The sequence below is a fragment of the Atractosteus spatula genome, chromosome 2, assembly GCF_055471065.1.
Source record: "Atractosteus spatula isolate fAtrSpa1 chromosome 2, fAtrSpa1.hap1, whole genome shotgun sequence".
NCBI lineage: Eukaryota > Metazoa > Chordata > Actinopteri > Semionotiformes > Lepisosteidae > Atractosteus > Atractosteus spatula.
In genome coordinates this window covers 5664606-5685148 of record NC_142707.1, presented here as the reverse complement: position 1 = coordinate 5685148, position 20543 = coordinate 5664606, and the positions used below count along the sequence as shown (strand labels likewise).

The following is a 20543-nucleotide window of genomic DNA, read 5'->3' as shown; positions in this document are numbered from 1 at the left end:
CCGCCTATAGCCACCACGAGCTGCCCATTATGGACATGGGATACAAACCGAATACGAATATAGATGCTATTTTATCGTGGTGTAGCTCAAACAACAGGCAAGTGTATGCTGGTAAGGGGTGAGTTTTACTCTATGGAGTTGTTTTACTTTAGTACTGAATTGCATTAATTCACATTCTGTATTGCATTCTCCTTGCAAACCCTCACATCGTATATACAAATTGCATTAGCAGTAAGCGTTTGCATACACACGTTTGTTGCAGAAGAGTAAGATTTGCAATTCCACTATAATTGTAATGTAAATTACAAATGTAATTAATGATATTTTATACATTTCAGAATATGAAGAACACTGAATTCATATCGCTGATGAGAATACCTAAAGGTTAAATCGCGTATAAACAACAACTAGGTTATGTAGAAGCTCAGTTTCTCGAGAAAGACTGTACATACCTAGATGAATATAGTCTATCTTTGTTCTCTAACAGTGAGGAAGAGAGTGACAGGGTAGAGGAAAATTATTAACCCAGTGCAAAATGAGACGCAGGCGGAATAAGGGTATATACTGTATTCCTCCTCAATTCATAATTTAGGAAAAGACCGAAAGATGTATATGTTTTTAGTTTTCTGTTTTCTTTTAACGGTGATATTTAATTTTTTGAATCGCCTTGAGATGCGGAAATACACTAAGTGGTATTTTTGCTAATTCTGTCCCACAGTTGTTGCGGTCAAGATATAGTTTGTGCTTAGGTTCTTAATGTCTATGCAGTAGTACAGTATTTCCTGGGGACATCCGCACAGCCAAGTTCTTAAAGCAATTATGGAGATGATGAGTTTGGCATTTATCTCTGCGTGTAGACTAGAGAGCTGTGCTCTGTATTGAAGTAGCCTAGGTTTTATGCGCTGTATTTTCAAACACCATTAACTAGTGTACGAGTACTATTATCGGTGTGTGCGTGTGTTGTTATTACTTTCAGCTATCATGCCTTTTCTCACTGAAGCAGAGTAGCAGCACAATGACGGCTTGCTTCTAAATTTAAGATTTATTATGCCAGCAAGGGATAATAGCTGACCTAATATCACGTTGTGATAGCTTATATAGACGATTTGATATTTTTCGTAGCTACAATGTACTTGGTGGCGAATGAAATGTTATTCTGTAAGGGGTACTGTATGTTTATACTGATATCATAAGTACCTTAAAACATTTGTGACCATGACAGATTTGCAACTCTGCTTATAGCCCTGGTCAATACACTTTGCAATTACATTAAAGAACTCAACATATCTTTTTATATCAGAATCGGTTCATGAATTCATTTAAACAAAGTTTAAAAATTGACACACCGACCCCAGGAGTGAGAAGCTGCTTTACAGTCGAAGAAAGAGGGATTAGATTGATTAAACTCTGAGGGGAATTTAGCTAGGGTACCGGGGATAATACCCCTACTATTCCGATATCGGGGATCTTCCGATATCGGACGCAGGGATCTGCAATATCAATTCAAGCACGGCACTGACTGACGAGTTCATTGAATCAATTAGAGTTCCTCGGTTTAGCGTTAGACAAAAAACAGTTTTATAGTTCGTTGATTTTAACATAATAGGTTGTGTCGTCCCTGGTGGAGGAAGAGCGGACCACATCGGTTATCGTTGTCTGAGTTACGAGTCAAAACGCGGACTGTAGAGTGTCAGCATCATCAGCTGCTGCAGCATCAAATACTGGCCGCCAGAGGGAGGGCTCACCTTTTTCCACCTATCAACATTTCTGTCCTCTTCCCTCCCTCTCTCCCCCCGTCTCGCCCCTAATCTATCGGGACAAATAAGTTTTGTGGGAGAGATGCGGTGCTCTCACTGCGGAGGATAGCGGGACCTGGAGGTGTCTGCGCTGAATTGCGGTGACCAACGCACAGACCCCGGCTTTAGGACGAGCAGGGACTGCTTCTCGGGCCAAGGTGAGACGACCGAACTTGCCTGAGTTTCTATCAACGCGTTTGTACCGCAATTTGTTTGTACCAGATAACATCTTATCCCCGTGAACCAAACAAATATGCAAAACGCTTCTAAAACTGTGAGCTGCAGTTATTTTCGTCAATGCTTCTAATCTGTTATCTTAGTTCACACTAAGGAGTCTGTCTTTTCTAAGTTTCCAGTTGTTACATATATTAGTTATGTTGTTATTGGTCTTACTGGAAATTTTCAAAATCAGTACCAATATCTAGACGGTTTGGGGGAAATTATAAAACTTTAATTGCTTTAATTTGTTTGCAGTTAAAATCAGTATCGCCGAACTGGAAAAAAAGCACGTATTAACGGCACATTAAATAATTTTAATGGTGAAACACGTAGGTAGCCGTCAAATGCGATTAGGCATGAAATATCGTATACAGTACGTAATGGAATACATTATTTCATATAGACGCGTATTTTCAATACCAGAACATAGTTTGAGTATTAAAAATCACCAGGTTAATAATTCTTTCTGGATTTTACTTTATGGATAACGAAACACTTTGAGTACCTTGACATATACTGTATTTAGCAGTATTTTGTGTATTCAATGTACAGTACTGTAGTGCTATTACAACACATATTGTGCTCTGCGTATAAACAAATAAAACGTGCACAAGTAACGGTGAAATACATAATAATAATCATTTTAGTTCTGCATGGCAATTATATTGTCATTGGATTACTTCATATCGGAAGTAAATCGTAAATCGTTGATTTTGATAAAATAAACCGATTTTATTAGTATTCTGCAGGTGTTGAAATAATGGAGACAATATTACGTTGTCAATTTGCTAAAGAAGAAATAACCCCCAGCAGCAGATGGACCTTGTGCCAAGACCTCTCTTCCAATTCCAGTTATGAGTCTTTCTTTCCAATGACTATGATTAAAGAATAGTGAAGGGGCGAATTGAAGCCGCCGTAATCCACAGAAGAACGTGTGGACCCGTTGATTGTACAGATTTAAACGAAATAATCACTATTTGAAAGATATATTTTACTACAAACAGGTCTATTTGTAAAACGTACACCCAGTACTGATAAAGACGTGGAGGCTCTTCAGAGGTCATAAAGGGTCAACTATGGATCCACACTTAACTTACAAGTGACTCAAAAGGCAGGGAGGCATTCACCTGAACGAGCACAGCTTGCATGATCAGAACTGCATGGTCAAAACTAACCTGCCACCCTCGTCATATTTAAACACTTGAGCAGGATAGAAGGCAGCGTTTCATCCGATTTCAATTCACAGAGCTCTAAAAAAACACATTCTTTGAGAGATTTGCTCCAGGTTTTGTCATAATAAACTGGAAATATTAATTTCCACCTTATTTTACACATTTTCTATCCTCTTTTTGTTGCCAAGTAGATACTACCAAGAACTTTGGATTTCAACAGGAGGAAATCTGACTTCAGTTCATGATTTAGACGTTACTCACTCGTTAGCTCGCTTTAAATGTCCGATGATTGAAAATTCGTCTTTTTTTCAGAAGATGCAAGCACAGCTTACCCTGAGCAAAAATATCTAGGCTGCCCTGTAGTAATTTTCATGACATTCTTAAATTTGGTCACCAAATAGTCTTCTGTCCATCAAGCCTTAAAGAAAAATAAAAAGACGGATCTCAAAATGCAATTAGAAGTAATTAGATGCCAATAACACAGTGTAGTATTTTTTAAAAAGCGCTCCTTTAATTTCTAAGCCGATTTGTAATGTGCTGCATCTGCCTTTCATGGGTCATGTTGTTGAATTTAATGGGAGTTTTGGGTCCATATTAATTATCTTTCTGTAAAGAAAGAGTGTGGCTGCAAATTATAAATTAATAAGCAAAGCGGAGCCCGTATTTTCAGTAATTTGTCAACACTTACGCACTGATAGCGTGAGACATTTGCAATGGCACGGTCTGCCGCCTGCTCTGTTCTTGCCATGCAGAAACATTTTTCTGAAAAGCACTTTGTTTCCCAAACATCAGCTGAAAGGGGCGTACTAATGAATTAACATAAATTAAAACCTATTAAGAATTGCCTATAGCAATTATGGCTGATTAGTACACCAAGTTAAAAGGTGAGTTGTCATGCTGTTTCAATCTACTACTAACCAGGCCAGAAAGGAAAAGGACTTGCTGCTGTACTCATGACCAAATCGCAAATATAACTGCCAATTGCCAATGACTGGTATCTAAACCGAGTGTGGAGAAATAGAGGGATTTGTCCTCTTGAGACTTTCATCTGAAGCACTCCGCTATGTACTTTAAAGTCTATTTGTGAAGATTTACAGTTGGGTTATGAAGAGCAGAGAAGTTGTTATTGTTTTGCCTCAGGTTTCCAGTGCAATGAACAGAGCCGTCATTCTTTTAATAAAAAGAAAATGGACCAGGAGCAATTTGTCATGGCTTCCGACACCGAATTCAGCCCAACACCAATGCATCGTCCTGTTCCTTTGAGTATTCCAGTGTTTCTCTGTCGTTTCCTACTGGAAATATATCTTCCGAAAGTGCAGGAAAGTTCATGAAGTTAATCCAAGCTGCCCTAATTTTTAACTATGGCTTCAATTGCCAGCTGCTCATGGTGTCATTTACCTCATTTACCTATGTAAAACCAGCTACATTAAAGTATTCTGTCTGACAGAGTACCAGCACTTGGCAAGATGAAAGATTTCCATGCTAAATGTGAAAAGCACAAGTACAAAAGAGAAAGCCTTAGGCTTTGCAATTAGCTGCCCCTCGATTATTGCTAGGTTTATATCTGAGCTATGAGTCATATCTTTCTTGTTTTTCTAGAAAACATTAATTTAAAAAAATAGATTCTTTTTTTGCTCTGAGGCACAACAGATTAATTAACCTAATTTTTTGTGTGGTGGTTCATACAGGAAACAGAGATGAGCAGCGACAATGCAAAATGTTTTCATTTATATGTCAGTCAGTGGGATGGAGCACTAGAACAAGAATAACAGAAATGGAGAACCGCAGAGAGAAAAATAGTCCCTATCTCTGAAAATGTCATCTGAGCCAATATAATTAGGTCCCTCTCATGTACTAAGCTGGGAGCTTCATGAAGCCATTTTGCAGTGCATCAGCACCCATAATACAATTTTCTGCCCCATTTGTTTCTTTCACCCCTTAAGCTCTTAATGAAGAAAGAGAAAAACCTACCCGCACAGTCAACTAGAACATAGCAAATTAGGGCACTATTCCAATAATCTTACTTGTATCTTAGTGCTCTACAAATTCCATCATTCCAGGCCTAAGAAGATCCCATTGAGTTAGATTCAATCACATGGCTTGGCAGCTAGCTCCCAACTCCCACAGTCCTCTATGTAAAGAAGGGTCTTGTGTCTTAAATTTCCACTTGTGTCCCCGGGCCTTCTGTCGCTGCTGATCGTGAGGCTGAAACTGAGCAGAGTTGGACCAATGCCTTTCGGGATTTGTTCCAGAGAAGCCTAAAATTTTAGTCTGTAAAATTTAACTCTAGAAGTTAAAGAAACACATTTAATATCTCTTATGAAAGTATCATAGATTAAGTTCCTAATTTGCCTTTACAATTTCTCTGCCTGTGCTACATTGCAGTAAACTGAATGCTCACCGACTCTCTTCCAAAATTGGATCTCCCTCAGAACAACTTGACACAGAACCAGTCTTAGCTGATCTTTAAACTATCACCACTCTGTAGACAATGCAACATGTCCTCTTTTCCAAATGCATGCCTAGCTTCACGATCTGGATGTCTCTACAACAGCTGGGCATTTCCCTGAAGCAATCTGTGTGAAGTATCTTTTGCTCGAATTAATAGGAACCCATAACCTTCCAGTTATGAGTCCAGAATTTTAACTAATCCTCCATACTGATTAATCAATTTTCTTATGGGGAGGAAACTAGAGGCATGACCTTACTGTCATAACTGGGCACAAATTACATGTAACAATGTTACAATGGGATTGAAACAGTGTGTGCCATTTGCCTGGGTATTTTATCATAAGAGATCAATTTCATACAGCTGTGGCGCAACACTCAAGGCTATGTGCAATTACGCAACACATGCAACCTAAATAATAATAATACAGACCTACTTGAATTAAAATACTGCTCAGTATTTTGATTTGAATTTCACTTGAATTTCAAGTGCTCAGGATGTAGAATACTAGACGTCTATGAGACATCTGTCTTGTTCTAAGCATTTAGCATGGATCCATTTAATCCCAATCCCTTCAAATATTAGTTTAAAACCTTTCCAGTTAAACAGCAACTTGATCTATAGTTAGGCTAGTGGAAATGCTCGGAGAGGTTCTATATCACAGATCACCAGAATTGCTTTTTCCAGCCATTAATGTGTGATGACCACAAGACCTCGTAGACTGCAAAGGATGAAATTAAACCCACCAGAGTTTTTTGTACTTAATGTCTTTTTTACAGATCGCCACTTTAAGGTTTAAAGTGGGGGTTATTTAAAGTTGAAACTCGATTAAAGTGAGAAATAATCAGAATCACCTTAATAATTCTATGTCTTGGTCTTTGTGGTGCTTATAAACCACTAAATGAGCTTGTCTTTATTTTTATGCAATGACACAGTGCTTGGAAATATGCAGCATGTGTCTTACATTTGGTATAAAAAGCTGTGGTTACCATAAGTGCACTAACTATAAGCCCAAGTAAAGATCTTTATTCCTGAATTTCCACATGTACAGTTTGACAGATTAAGACTCTCCTCATTTCTTAATCATCACTTTTCACAGTGAACTACCACGTGCTGAGATGAATGATCTGCCTGGCAAAGTCCCAGTGTGATTTTACAAGCAATACGACTCTTCATAAATGTGCAAAGAATCTTGTTTCACAAACATTGTGGGAATACTTTGCTCTGGTCCTATAGTCCGATTTAACTCTGCAATAAATAAGAATTGAGATGAACCCTCATTTCATTTTTGATTCCTACTTTTTGCAGCGTTACAGACCCCTCTTCTTGCTAGGATGGAAGGCAGTGGCTGTGCCTGGGGGACTGACATGGTGCCACCTGGTGGCACAGGGGAGAACAACAGCAGCAGTGTCTTCGAGGTGCCAGTGCGGAACACCTCCTCCAACAGCAGCTCCCAGTTCGCGGGGGTGAAGCTGCTGCAGTCCTTCAAGCCCCTTATCATCCCCTGCTATGCGCTCGTGGTGCTGGTGGGGATCTTTGGCAACTACCTGCTCCTCTACGTCATCTGCCGCACGCGCAAGATGCACAACGTCACCAACTTCTTCATCGGCAACCTGGCCTTCTCCGACATGCTGATGTGCGCCACCTGCGTGCCCTTCACCCTCGCCTACGCCTTCAACCCGCGGGGCTGGGTTTTCGGACGCTTCATGTGTTACCTGGTGTTCCTCATCCAGCCCGTGACGGTTTACGTGTCTGTGTTCACGCTAACCGCCATAGCTGTGGACAGGTGAGCAACACGCAGCCGGACCCCTGTGACGTTCTGTGACGGTGCACCAATCCTATATACTGCAACAGTGTTCAGAGCAGCACAGCTGAACGAATGTACTCACTTAAGACGTTTTTAACCAGGCCGACAGTAGGTGTTGAAAAGCAGCACTTCCGCTCTGATGAAAAGGTTGGAGGCTAGTAGGAAATCTGCAACTTTTCACAGCCCACCGATTCTTAAAATGGCCATATTAAGCAAGTAATTGGGAGATTCCAGTTATGTGAGTGCAGGCATGGAAGACCAGGTCTTGTGAATGGCTGGTGTAGTGCATGCTGTGAGTAACCTGTATGCTATTTGGTAGTTTTTCATCTTGCAGCCATCTTTAAAATCTTCATAGTAAAGAACTACAGGAGGCTGAAATCTGTAAGGATTTGAGGACCCTAACATTTAAATACAAATACAAGACAAGAACAGAGATTTGCTATTTTGTCCCTTCCACCTGTCAAGATATTCACTTCACATTGATAACATTACATTTTAAGAAATGCATGCACTGTATATATATAGAGAGAGAGATAATGGACCAAATGTGTGGCAACAAATGGTAAGAGAAAATGGCAGTCAAGGAAATATAGTTAATTATTTTTCACTCTAATCCAAGGTTTGCGAATACCAATTTAACAGATAGCCAGTTCCTCTTTGCAATCTGCCAAAAGCATACCAGAGCAAGCACTGGAACACTGAATGAGGTTTTTGACATGGTAGCTATTGCTGGGCAATTAATTTTGACATCAATATAATAATTACTAGCATGTCCTTTTTTTTAAATACACCATATTTTGGCATTTATGTTAATAAGACAAGATTGCTCATTAAAAGCATTTGCATAACTTGAAAAGGGAAGCGTGTCTATTCAGAGACATCCACATATTTAATTTGCATGGACACAAATTTAATGCAGCAAGTTCACTACAGATTCCCCTGGTGTGCTGGTGCTCTAGAAGGTGAAGTGGCACTCCACATTTGGCAGCAACACCCCCCCCCCCAAAATTGCATTTTGTGAAAACACAAAATGAACTGTAAAGTGTCTGCCCGGTGAATTCTAAGATAGGTTCCATCCTTCCATCTTCGAACTGCTTTGTCTAGTACAGGGCTGCAGGGGAGCCACAGCCCAGCCAGCAAGTAATGAGCAAAAGGCAGAGTATACATTCGCCATGACACCAGTCCACAGGAGGGCAAACACTCTGACACAAACATGCACACGCTCACTCCTAAGGCCAATTTTCCCAGAAAAAAAACATCAATAATAATAATTGCTTACACTTGTATAGTGGTTTTCTGGACACTTCTCTCAAAGCACTTTAAAGGTAATGGGAACTCCCTTCCACCACCGCCAATAGGTAGCCCCCCCGGATGATGCAAAAGCAGCCATAGTGCACCAGTATGCTCACCACACACCAGTTATCAGTGGGGAAGAGAACCGAGTAATGAAGCCAGTTCAGAAATGGGGATTTTTAGGAGACCATGATTGGTAAAGGCCAAAGGGAAATTTGGCCAGTATGCCGGGTTAACACCCCTACTCCTTTCAAGAGGCACCCTGGGATTTTTAATGACCACAGAGAGTCAGGACCTCGGTTTTCTGTTTCATCCGAAGGACGGTGCCCTTTTACTGTATAGTCTCGTCACTATACTGGGGACTAAGACCCACACAGACTGCAGGGTGAGCACTTCCTACTGGTCCCACTAACACCTCTTCCAGCAGCAACCTTAGTTTTTCCCAGCAGGTCTCCCATCCAGGTACTGACTAGGCTCACCTGCTGAGCTTCAGTGGGCTGCCAGGTGTGAGTTGCAGAGGCATATGGTTGTTTTACCTACCAGGTTTTTTTTTTGGCTTTGGAGGAAACCGGAGGACCCGGAGGAACACAGGGAGAAGATACACAGTCATGGAGAGGCAGGAATGCCACCGTGGCAACCAGTCTGGAAGGTGGCGAGTTAAAAACAAGGATGTCACGTTAAGACGGCTGCTGTGACAAGAGTACATCTGTGCCATTATAATTAAAAGCAATTTCTTTTAATTTTCTTCAAAGACATCTGTTTCCAATTAGAAAACACCACAGCCAGACACTGATCCGAGACTCACAGCTGTGCTTTAAAAGCTTAGAAAGTGAATCTTGATTATTAATTATTACCAGTAACTTTTTACATTTTTTAAATATTTAGCTTTGTTTTAAAACAACACAAATCCTCCCCTTTGTGCTCATGTCTCCAAAATCATTAACAACCCGCACACTCAATGAAATGCAACAACCATGTCTGCAAATACAAAGTTGGCTGTTACTTTCTACACAGCCTCAACAGTGTTTGCTAATTCTCCTTTTTTTGGTCTGCAAATACTGTATGACCGGTTTGCTAGCCGTACCAGACTCTAGATGACTGATCTGCATTAGGAAGAGCAGTGGTCCTTGTCATCTGTGCACCAATATTCAATCTAAACACATGAATTTCCCAGTGACAATAGTAACAGAGTTCCCCAACAGACAATCAGTGAAAACCACTCTACGATGCTACCAAGGTTTCACTGAATAAAGAGAAATCCCAATTTCATCTGAGGACATTTACTATGAAAAGTGATCTCTGATGTGATGCATCAGATACATCTGAAGGCCTGGGTGCTGGAATACTCCAGTAGCAGTGATTTGTCACTTGTCTCTGTCTTGCCTGCAGGTACTACGCCACAGTGCACCCTCTGAAGAAGCGAATCTCAGTGCCAGCTTGTACCTACGTCCTAGCTGGTATCTGGCTGCTGTCCTGCGGTCTGGTGGCGCCTGCCATCGCTCACACTTACCACGTGGAGTTCCAGGAGGAGGGCTTCACCATCTGCGAGGAATTCTGGATGGGCCAGGAACAAGAGCGCCTGGCCTACGCTTACAGCACCCTCATCATGACCTACATCCTGCCCCTGTCTGCCCTCTGCATCTCCTACCTCTGCATCTCCGTCAAACTGCGCAACTGTGTCGTGCCTGGTCACCCCACGCAGAGCCAGGCAGAGGCCCAGCGTGCCCGCAAGCGCAAGATCTTCCGTTTGGTGACCCTGGTGGTGGCCGCCTTTGGCATCTGCTGGCTTCCCATCCACGTCTTCAACGTGCTGCGCGACATCGACATCAATCTGATCGACAAGCACTACTTCCTGCTGATCCAGCTGCTGTGCCACTGGTGTGCCATGAGCTCTGCCTGCTGCAACCCCTTCCTGTACGCCTGGCTGCACGACCGCTTCCGTGCCGAGCTGCGCAAGATGTTCACCTGTCGCCGCCGCATCGGGATTCCCACCAACAACTGTGCCACTGCCAGCGTGGTGCTCTAGCCTCCAGGGGAGTCTGGCACTCACCGGGACTCGGAGTGCAATTGTTCACTGACTTGGCACCACAGAAAGCCTGGTACAGTCCCTGGAGTGAGGCTGAAGAGTAGCTGAGAGAAGACACTCTGAGGACCAGAGGCTACATGTGAAGGTTGGAGAGACTCCAGAGAGTTGTATACTCAATCGGGGTCAAAACAGCAAAAGCATGAGGTGACAGTTAGCCCAGTAACAGCAAATCAGCCAGGTGGAACACCATAACATGGGATGTAGGAATTAGGCAAACCGTCGTTGAATGATTCTGTAAAGGTGCACTGTGTTGAAAACTCTGTACAGTAAAGGGCATGACGACCCATTCTCAATCTCAATACCAGCATCTCTAAGCAAAGTGGCCAAAAGACAAACCATTTATTTTATACTGACAAGGCAGACGATGTACACGTTTAAGACCAGAGGTGAATGTATTTATACATGTGGATGTTCAAGAGAGATGGAATCGTTTTTGATGTAGCTCCTTGTGGAATTTATTTAGTTAAGTGGAAAGTATTCTAAGCAGAAGCAGGAAACCAAAAGCAGAGATGCAGAAAATATAATTATGAATATATAAAAAACAACCCCAGTGGAAATTACAGGAAAGTGGTGCATTTTCTGTGCAAATATAAATAAAAGCAAAGTACAGGCCTCCTGACATAGGTCAAAGAAAGTCAGGGAGGAATGTTTACTCTCAGCTGGAAGCAGTCCTGCATGACCTCTGAACTCCCGACCTTAACAAATAGCTCACGTGAGAGTCTGCATCTATGGTTGCAAAATACAGGATACTTGCAGGAAGCAAGAAGCTTGTCCTGTCTTCAAACCACACAAGCTCTGATCTCCTTAAGTTCCCTTTTATTGTCTTTTATTGACAAATCAGGCAGGGTGAAAAATCTAGCTCATGTGAGACGCTGTCTGTGGTCGCAGTAGTGAGACTGAACAGAAAGGAAGGATCAAATTGTGGGAAAACGTTAACATTATCAATAGAGGCAAAATCCAAGACTACCAGAAGAACCACTGTTCCCTTTATTCAAAGTGTTGAATAAGATCATCAATCATAATATAAGTAAATGTCAGAAAGAGGAGACAAATTGGGAGTGCAAAGCTTTATACAGAATGAAAAATTGAGTGGAGGCTATAAATCAGACATGTCACCATGAGATAAAAACAGCAAGAGGCTTACCTTTCTTAACCAGCTCATGATGGAATGAAGGAAAAGATGTACATTGATAAGCTGCTGATTTGGAGGTCACATATGAACTTCAGCTTTCCTACGGCAGAAAGCAATGGTGACGTTTCACTGTACCACTGTTACCCCTCCTGACCCTGCTCCCAGCGCTGACCAGCCGGTTGGCTGATCCAGAGAGCTCCGTTTTTCTGAGACCCACACAGCTGGGTGATATCCGATCCGTTTCACTAGCTGCAGAGAGGCTCGTGCACACGTAATGGGCTGCAGTACTGAAAACAAGGAGAGTGAGAACTGTGAGGATGAAGCTGGTAAAATCCTTAATAAAGGCTTGAAGGGGAGCCTGAATATAGACGATGAACATTTGTGTGTTTCATTGTATGATTTTGTATCCTCAGTGTAAAAACATACATAAAAAGCACTTAACTCTCATCTAAGTGCTGCAATGAAAAACCACAGAAGATATTCTGAAATTTACCAAAAGAAGAAAATTCAAAGAAAAATTAAACAAGGATTTTCTTCCAACACTGTCCCTTAAGAGGAAGCCAGTGTGTTTTTTTAGATTGCCAAGAGAATGTCTAAATTGAAATTTAAAGCCATTTTACATTTCTTTTGGAAATCTAAGACCATCCTCATAAGGGACGGTTATGGGCAGATAATCAGATAATCAAATTGAACTTTTAACACCTTGGCATTTGACCCCCCTTAATACATTAGACTGGCCAGGTGATCTACTGTATCTGAGCTAACCTATAGAAGTTACAGGTTAAGGTGGTCTAACTGGGGATAAGAAACAAAATCCAAATTGACAGTTTCCATTTTAAAAGGGGGGGGTGCTTAGCATGGGCTTCTGAATAACGATGAATGACGAAACTAATAAAAATGCATATTAAGCCCACGGTTGAACTGAAAATACATCACTACATTTCCAGGTCAAAAAGTTAAGAACAACATTCAACAGCTTCCTCTGATAATTGCCTTGGCACTGGAGCCCAAGCATCAGAGCGCGTCTTGAAAAGAAGGATACAGTTATTACTGGCAATTTCATCTCTAACAGCGTGCAATTACCAGGCATCTTTGGGAAACTGTAAACTCAGTAATTACTGTCAATAATGTTAGCTTTAATGATGCAACTCCTGGCAGTTTCCTGGCAGCTATAAGATATCAAACAGAAACTTTCAGTGTTAGGGGAAAATGAAAATAACCTAAAGAGAAAAGTAAAAAGAAAAAGTCTTTCTTGCCATGAACACTGCCTGGTTCTTTGCTCTGTGTGTGGGTAGCTTTGATGTTCAGTGGTATTGCTTGAAGACAAAAATGTCAACTTTGAGAACAATCCAGACTTTCTGGAAAGAAAGTAGTATTATATTTTTGCTTTCCAACAGAATACACATCAGTTTGCACTGTGCAGTCTCCTTGTTCTCAATCCTTGCCAGTGCCCGACTGGTGTGGTGTCGACCTTCGACTATTCCCCCACCACCACAAGCTTCCACCAACAGTCTCTGAAGTACACTGGTCCTGTTTGTCCTCAGGACCATCGCTTCAGCTATTCCTTCTTCTCTGGGGGGTCCATGCAGAATTCTTCCTCCATTCAGCTGCAGCAAACATCAGTACTCCCTACTCGTTCCTATTCTACTTCTGTTTTAGTGCCGATGTCCTCACTTTACACTTTCCTGGCTGGCTCAGTGTTTTCTGCCACCCTCCACAGAATTCCAGTCTCCATTGATCCAGGCCTTCTTGACTCTACTGCCACCTGTTTGCCGACTTGCATTCCCTGACCAGCATCTTATATGTACATGAATTAGAATTTGACCAAACTACTGAAACTGTATTGTTTAACAGAAGTTCAGGGAGAGGGTAAATTGTAATCTCACACTTCACGTCTTACACATAAATATTGTTTGCTGAGCTTTGTGTACATCTTTCCTCACACCCCTCCCTCCACTCCATCTTCACCCTTTGCAGCTGTCTCCCTGATTCATTCCTTGCAAGTGAGTGGAGTTTTGTTACCCTTGAACGTTCAGCGTTGTCATGTCCTCAACCAGGCGAGTTAACACCACACCTTAAAATATTAAGTATGCTATTCCTTCATCCGTCTCGTCGTGTTCATATGAATTTGATTGAACAACTAAAATATTATGTATATATTATGCTCACAGAAATCTATTGTATAGCAACCTCACATGACCAAAACTGCAGTTGCATTTTCAGAGTAAAGAGATAGCATTCTCCTGAAAGTTATCAAAAACATTACAAAATTGTTTGATTGGTAAATTCTTAACTTTTTATTATAAAATAAAGATTTTTTTACTTAAACATGAGTTTCAGAGACAACATTTCTGAAGGTCTTTTAAATTCCAAATGCTATCTGCTTTTCAACAGAATATTTTCCAGCAACACAAAACAATCTTAGTGGTGTGCTTTCCAGTGTGGCCACATCCTGGAACAGATGAAGAACAAAGTGCAATCCTATAAAAATGATTAGTTTGCTCAGTCCAATTCTAGAGAAACTCTGCAGTAGCTCATTCCAGATGAGTTCAACACTGTAATGAGAACTCCTGTCTGGATGTCACGATAGCCTTTCAGTCTACAGACATAAAAACATGTACTACGCCAGATGTGTCCTTCTGTTGAGCACTTGAAGCTCTGAGCTATCCAAGTCGAGCCTGAGCTTCTGCAAAAGCCAGTACCTCCTCAGGGGTGCGGATGTACTCCTCGATCTCACTGTCCAAAATCTCTTCATACCCTGTCACCTGCTGGCCTGCACCTGCCACTTCTCCCTCTGTCCTCCTCCTTTTCTTGGGGTTCATCAGGCAAGGAGGTAAAAACACTGGGATGTGCCTTTTCTCAGCTCCTAATGTGCCAACACCACTTGTCCCTGTTCCCTTTGCTCCTTCAGAGTCTCGCTGAGTCACAGTGCCCATTATAAGATTTGGCTGCCCTTGTGAACACTCGCCAGCATCTGGTGTAGCAGCTGGCTGAGATGCTCCTTCGTGCTGCTGTCCAGGATCAACTGCCCTGGCGGCCTCCAATTGCACAGGCACACAAACTGGGGCGACTGGATCTTGTCCCAGATCCAATGTGGTTGTGGTCTCTCCAGTCTCCAGAGAGTTACCACCAGCAGGCCTGTTATCAATGGCTGTAGTACCTGGCACCGCTCCTGGTTGCTGTTTAGCGTCATGACTCTGCATGGCTTTCCTCAGCAGAATTTGTCTATACTTCAGGATATCCTTGCCGTGGTTAACCACCGTTCTGGAGTCTAACTGGGAGCCCTTCAGCCAGGGCAGCTCTTTTCCCAGCCTGCAGAGGGTGTCCCGGAGCTCTGAAACTCTCTTGACGGCTGGGGGAGGAAGAGGCACTCCCGCCAGCTTGCAGAATTTGCTGAGGGAGATGCGATGGCGAGCCGGGCAGGGACGCAGACAGAGCCAGGCCAGATAGGTGGCAGCAGTGAGGATAGGCACGGGTCGGCGGCCAGTCGACAGCCAGGCCTCGCCGGCCAGTTCTACCAGCTTGACCGCCCAGTCGGACAGCTGGGTGGCACTCTCGCGCAACTGCTCTGGGATGGCATGAGAGGAGAGCTGGAAACTAGGGGAAGAACATAATCACATTAATCATCTGTACACTGTCAATTTGGCTAATTGATCTTTCGTGACTGCCACATGCCACACTTGAGTAACTTGCACTGGCCCTTAAGTAACCTTATGACAGGAAGTGTCAGGAACAGAAGATGACATAATTTAACCTGCTGAATATCAGGCCTGATGAAAATCAAGAAAGAAAAACACAGAAAAGGAACCAATATATCCTGCTTATCAAGATAACAACGGCTTCATGCCATCACTATGTTGGAGTCGACAGACTGTCACTTGCTGTTTAGTCAGATCTTTAGCAACAACTCAAGGTTATATGCAGACTGTCCTGGAGAAGGTCAGATGTGAGGTGCAGATGTGCAAAACAATTTGCTAATTGTTCTGTACTACAGAGTGATTGATCGTCCAAGTGTGATAGTCTGGGTAGAGTGTCTAGTTGCTACAGAACTCCAATTGCAGTGATTAAAGACAGCCTGACAGTATTACAGTGTAGCACACTAAACTCATCAAGTCCCGGGACCTCACTTGCTCTCTTCCTCTGCCGCATCCTGACGTGACAACATCCCAACAGCTCATCCTCATGTCGCTTGAGTAATAGCAACGTACGAGAACACCCGCAGTAGATTCCACATTTATCGAACGTGTTGATCACAAATGTTAATCAGCATAATGAATTTACATTTAATAAACTGCTCAATAAAGTGACAGTACACCTGCTACACAAAAAGATTGAATTCTTTCATAACTAAATTTGCTGTTTTAAAATTCTTTCGATGCTCATTCTTGAGAACTATCCTTCCCCCTGTTTTCTAAACGCTTCTTCCATTTAGGGCTGCGGCGGAGCCAGAGGCTTTTCCTGCAAGCAATGGGAGCAAGCAGGGTTTTTGAGAACCAGCTTTTGAATTATTAAAACGTGGTCATATTTTTTGTCTTTTCCGTGTAAATGTTTTTTTTTCCAATTTTCAGTTACCAAAGGTATAGTGAGCACAGCTGTTTCACTATTATATGGTGATATGTATAGAACTATAGCTCACCCTTTGAAACATAAGAGCCAATGACACAGACTTTAGTATAATCCCTGCAGACTGACCTGTTGCAGTGACCTTGCACCAGGTCAGTGAGGCTGACAGATGGAGTCTGCAGATTGAGAACACTCATCATCTCCATGTAAATCTTTCCCATTAGAGTTGGGTCAGCCTGCAAAAGAGAGCTGATAGTTCCCATGGTGACAGGCCAGTCCTGCTGCCTGCAGCTCACCAGGACACAGCAGCCTGCCAGCAGCTCCTTCTTCTCCAAGCTGACATGCAGGAAAGCGGGGTGTGTGTAGGCCTGCTTGAAAAGGGCCTGTGCAAAATCCTCCACTCTAGGGGGAAGGCTTAGAACACGACACAGTGTGCGCACTCGCTGCAGTCCTGCCAGAAATGAAGCTTTTATGAATCCAGGGTATTAAAAAACACAAAACATTTCAGCTAAAGATGATACAGGATCACAGTGTCTTGCTGAAGTTTATAATTAAATGAAGTCTAGGTCATTCAATACTAATGAATAACTGAAATCACACTGATATATCCATTGTTATCGTAATAAAAATGCAAAAAACAAAACAGCAGCAATATTACATAAAAGCATTTTAAGAGTGTCTTAAAGCTCTTATTGCTACCTCCAACAAACATACACACACGCTGACTTCCATCTCCAACTCCTCATCCCTGTTCCCATGCAACGTTTGCAAGGCATTGTGCTTTGGGGTGTAACACTGAGTGACTTTATAAACACACAAGAGGATTACACACCAAACAGCATCACCACTGAGAGGCAGCAGTGCTGTTTATATTATTTCAGGTCTGGGGTGTACAGTTCAGACGCCTTTAGAAGGCCTCGACTTTTCTCAAGAAAAGCTGCTGCTCAGAGAACATTCAAAATTGTGTTTCTGCAAGGCTATCCATCCTGCAGAAATCTGAGGAGTTTCTGTTAGCACAGCTCTGTGTGATAAGCCTGTATAGGGGTGTCTTACCTTTTATCTGGTTGCGGCTCGGCTGCTTTTCTACCGCAGTGCTCTCAGAGTATCTCACCTCTGCGTGCAGAACAAAGGCATCAGCCAACCAGCAGAAAAGAAAGCAAAGATGCTCTACTAAACAGCTATTCGGTGGCAGTCCCAAATTGAAATACAGAAGCCATACAACCAAATATTACCAAGCGCCGGGGCTTAGCTGCAGATGCGGCACACCTCACCAGAGTAACTTCAGAGCTGACTGCGCACTACGCACGGGTCACGCGTGTTCATCTACATGTGGGAACCTTGAGAAGCAGGACTAATTTCAGCGCTTGCGTGTGATGTGCTCCACAGTGCTGCCAAGCTAGTGCACCTACCTGAACAGGTGTTCTAAAGTCACCAGATCAAGAATATTTAAGAAATGCACACCAGGTTATAACACATCTACCACATCTATCATAGCCACCAGAACTCACGCTTCCCTCCCAATGAGGACAGGGAGAATCCCCAGGCCTGCCCAACACCTGGACGAAAGGCTCTTAGGGCAGACGACTGCCACCCAGTTTCGAGTAAATCAGAGCAAAGGTATACCTGTGCTGTACTGCTCCTCACTGCGTGTGGTGGTAAGCAGGCCTTCGGACAGCACCGAGCCACAGTCTGCGCACACCAGCTGGCTCTGGGAGTACAGAGCGTCGTCCACCACGTTAGACGACCCGCAGTCTGGGCAAGACCTGCCCGACGCCATCCCCTCTGCACTTTCTATAAAGACAAGCAACCCGTCTGAGGTTAGTTACTTCAGAACAGCGCTCACCAACTCCAATCCTGGAGAGTCTCAACTGATTGGTAATCATCCATTTCTAAAGCTCCGTCTTTTACCTATGAGCAATGAAACCAGAGATGTACTAAATTTAGAGAAAAACCTGTAAGTGTTATTCCAGACATGATAAAATACAAAAATAAACCATATATGCAGTATATAGGAAATTCATGATTTAGTTCTCATTTAAAGTCTTCAGCATCAGCAGCCCTCACTATGGCTCTAAATGGATGCACAACTCGAGTACTCACTGACAGTCCGGTGTTTCTGACGCCTGTGTTTTAAGCGGAGTCTGGACAAACAAAAAAAACAACTCAAATTTGAGAGTCCCGCCCACTGACAGGAGGTCCGGGTCGCTCAGTATCAAATCGTCAACACTAACAGTACAGTTAAGAACACAGGTTTACAACACCTTCCTGCACGACAAGAACCCACAGGATTTACTAGTTGCCTTTAAATCATCATAGGCCTGAGATCTTCGAATCAAATGTTCCTTAGATCCCGGCAAGATATTGATCAGCTGGATTAAACCATAAGAACAGTGATGTATTGAAAAGTCACAGACAGATACCGCGGCACTCGTACGCTGAAATGGCGCACTGCATAATACTACCAACCATGTCAAATATATCTAACAGCAGCTGAAACTAGATGTTATGTTTAATTCTCTCACGTTTTTTTAGGATTCCAAGGCGTTTACAGGAAGAATATTCAAACCACACTGCCAAAACCAAACCTAAGCTCAAGAGACACTGCTAAACATACAATCAGATAAACTGAAATCTTAAAGCCACTAAACAACACACCATTCAAAACAGTTTGAAACGCCAGTGCGCATCCTCATAAATCGTCCCCTGCGTCCGTCGGTCTTTAAATTTAGTTCCCAAACTATGGTTCCGGGCTTTTGTTTTTGCCTTTTTTCCCCTCGTGAAATTCGGGGAAAACAAGAAATCATTTTAAGAAATACAGTATTTAAGTATTTCTTTACCAAAAAGAAAGGCATATTATTTATCAGCCAAATGTCAAGACCTTTAAAAATATTTAGACTTGTGTTAGTACAGATTTTACTAATTCAATTTGCTTTTCTTGTTTGCCACCAGAGGGCGACGAAATAAAACAGAAAATAATTAAATACATTTTAATTATTAATGTAATAAAGGAGTTAGTCCCAGAATGTTCCATACAACAAATTCCTATTATCGGGGTCCATATTTTAATTTTTAATGTATCAATGAAGTATTTACACTGTACTGTTCAAGCCCTGTGTTATAGCAACATTTATAGACTTACAATGCGAAACAAAAAAGGCAAATGCTACTGGTTTTAAATTCTGAATTTGTATAAAAAATACTTACAGCTTGCTATTTAACATGTTTTATAGAGCTAGAGTTCAGTTAAAACCAATAGACCAAAAACTGCATTTACTGCTTTTGTGTCATTTCTAACCTGACAAGATGCTAGAGCCAAGCACATCCAGGTCATGATCAGACAGGTAGATCACAAATCCCACCACCTCACCGCAATTGCACATCTGTAGAGTGCTTGCCTGGATTATGCCATGGATACTTTATTTGCTGGATTTGAGCTGAAGTGAACATCTGTAAGGGAAAACATTGTGTGGAAGCCCGACCCTGCCTGTCAACACTACATTGGGATTGGGACAGAATCCCACAAGACAGCATCTGTAACCTAGTGCAAAGCACGCGTCACAGATGAGTTCATGTGGCTTTCAACAGCAGCTGCACACTACCTTGTGACCTGTCAGGCCTGACAAATGTTAATCAGCATAACGTTATCCGTCATGTGTGATCAATAATATATTCATGCTACAACAGCATTTGTTTTTCTGTTGACACCAATTTGTTGTCATCAATAGGTAATGTTTCTTTGAAAAGTCCACTCACGCCGTTTTCACTGTGTGAACAGGGAAAGTTAATTAACTTTAATTAACATTAAATTGCACATGGCTCTGAAGATGAAGGCTACTATGGAAGTTTTCTTCTCTCAACACTTTCATGGGTGAATCCTGATTGCTTTGAATGTAATTTTTCCTTGATCTCTTTAGGTTGTTGGGTCTCTATAAACTGAAAAATGTGCCATCTTTTTTCCCCCAGACGCTGTATTGAAGTTTTACTGAAGATTGCAAATAATACTAGCATTTGCAGGAATGTGTGGGT

General features: G+C 42.2%; 2 protein-coding genes across 4 annotated transcripts; one reads left to right on the top strand and one right to left on the bottom strand.

Moving 5' to 3' along the window:
* The first annotated feature begins 1880 nt into the window (after window positions 1-1880).
* prlhr2a (prolactin releasing hormone receptor 2a) lies at window positions 1881-10762 on the top strand. Its single transcript, XM_088908687.1, has 3 exons — window positions 1881-1954; window positions 6945-7422; window positions 10126-10762. The coding sequence occupies exons 2-3, from the start codon at window positions 6971-6973 to the stop codon at window positions 10760-10762; spliced, it is 1089 nt and encodes a 362-aa protein (XP_088764813.1). The 5' UTR covers window positions 1881-1954; window positions 6945-6970.
* A 3468-nt stretch (window positions 10763-14230) lies between these two features.
* On the bottom strand, window positions 14231-19202 carry brf2 (BRF2 general transcription factor IIIB subunit). 3 transcript variants are annotated; one of them, XM_088909551.1, is made up of 5 exons: window positions 19173-19202; window positions 18141-18308; window positions 17571-17630; window positions 16647-16968; window positions 14231-15551 (listed from the first exon to the last, which is right to left on the bottom strand). In XM_088909551.1, the coding sequence occupies exons 2-5, from the start codon at window positions 18292-18294 to the stop codon at window positions 14618-14620; spliced, it is 1470 nt and encodes a 489-aa protein (XP_088765677.1). In that variant the 5' UTR covers window positions 18295-18308; window positions 19173-19202; the 3' UTR covers window positions 14231-14617. The 3 variants fall into 3 exon arrangements, with proteins under 3 accessions (XP_088765677.1, XP_088765679.1, XP_088765678.1); XM_088909553.1 differs by having other exon boundaries at window positions 19040-19183; XM_088909552.1 differs by having other exon boundaries at window positions 18141-19183.
* Between the last annotated feature and the right edge of the window lie 1341 nt (window positions 19203-20543).

What these genes read in the sequence shown, in the direction of transcription:
- brf2 (XM_088909551.1), bottom strand. Translation starts at nt 18,294, where the DNA reads ATGGCGTCGGGCAGGTCTTGCCCAGACTGCGGGTCGTCTAACGTGGTG. An exon ending in GAGCCGCAACCAGATAAAAG is followed by an intron (nt 16,969 to 17,570) that starts GTAAGACACCCC and finishes CATTTCTGGCAG; the next exon opens with GACTGCAGCGAGTGCGCACA. An exon ending in GTGCAAGGTCACTGCAACAG is followed by an intron (nt 15,552 to 16,646) that starts GTCAGTCTGCAG and finishes TTCTTCCCCTAG; the next exon opens with TTTCCAGCTCTCCTCTCATG.
- prlhr2a (XM_088908687.1), top strand. Translation starts at nt 6,971, where the DNA reads ATGGAAGGCAGTGGCTGTGCCTGGGGGACTGACATGGTGCCACCTGGT. An exon ending in ACCGCCATAGCTGTGGACAG is followed by an intron (nt 7,423 to 10,125) that starts GTGAGCAACACG and finishes TCTTGCCTGCAG; the next exon opens with GTACTACGCCACAGTGCACC.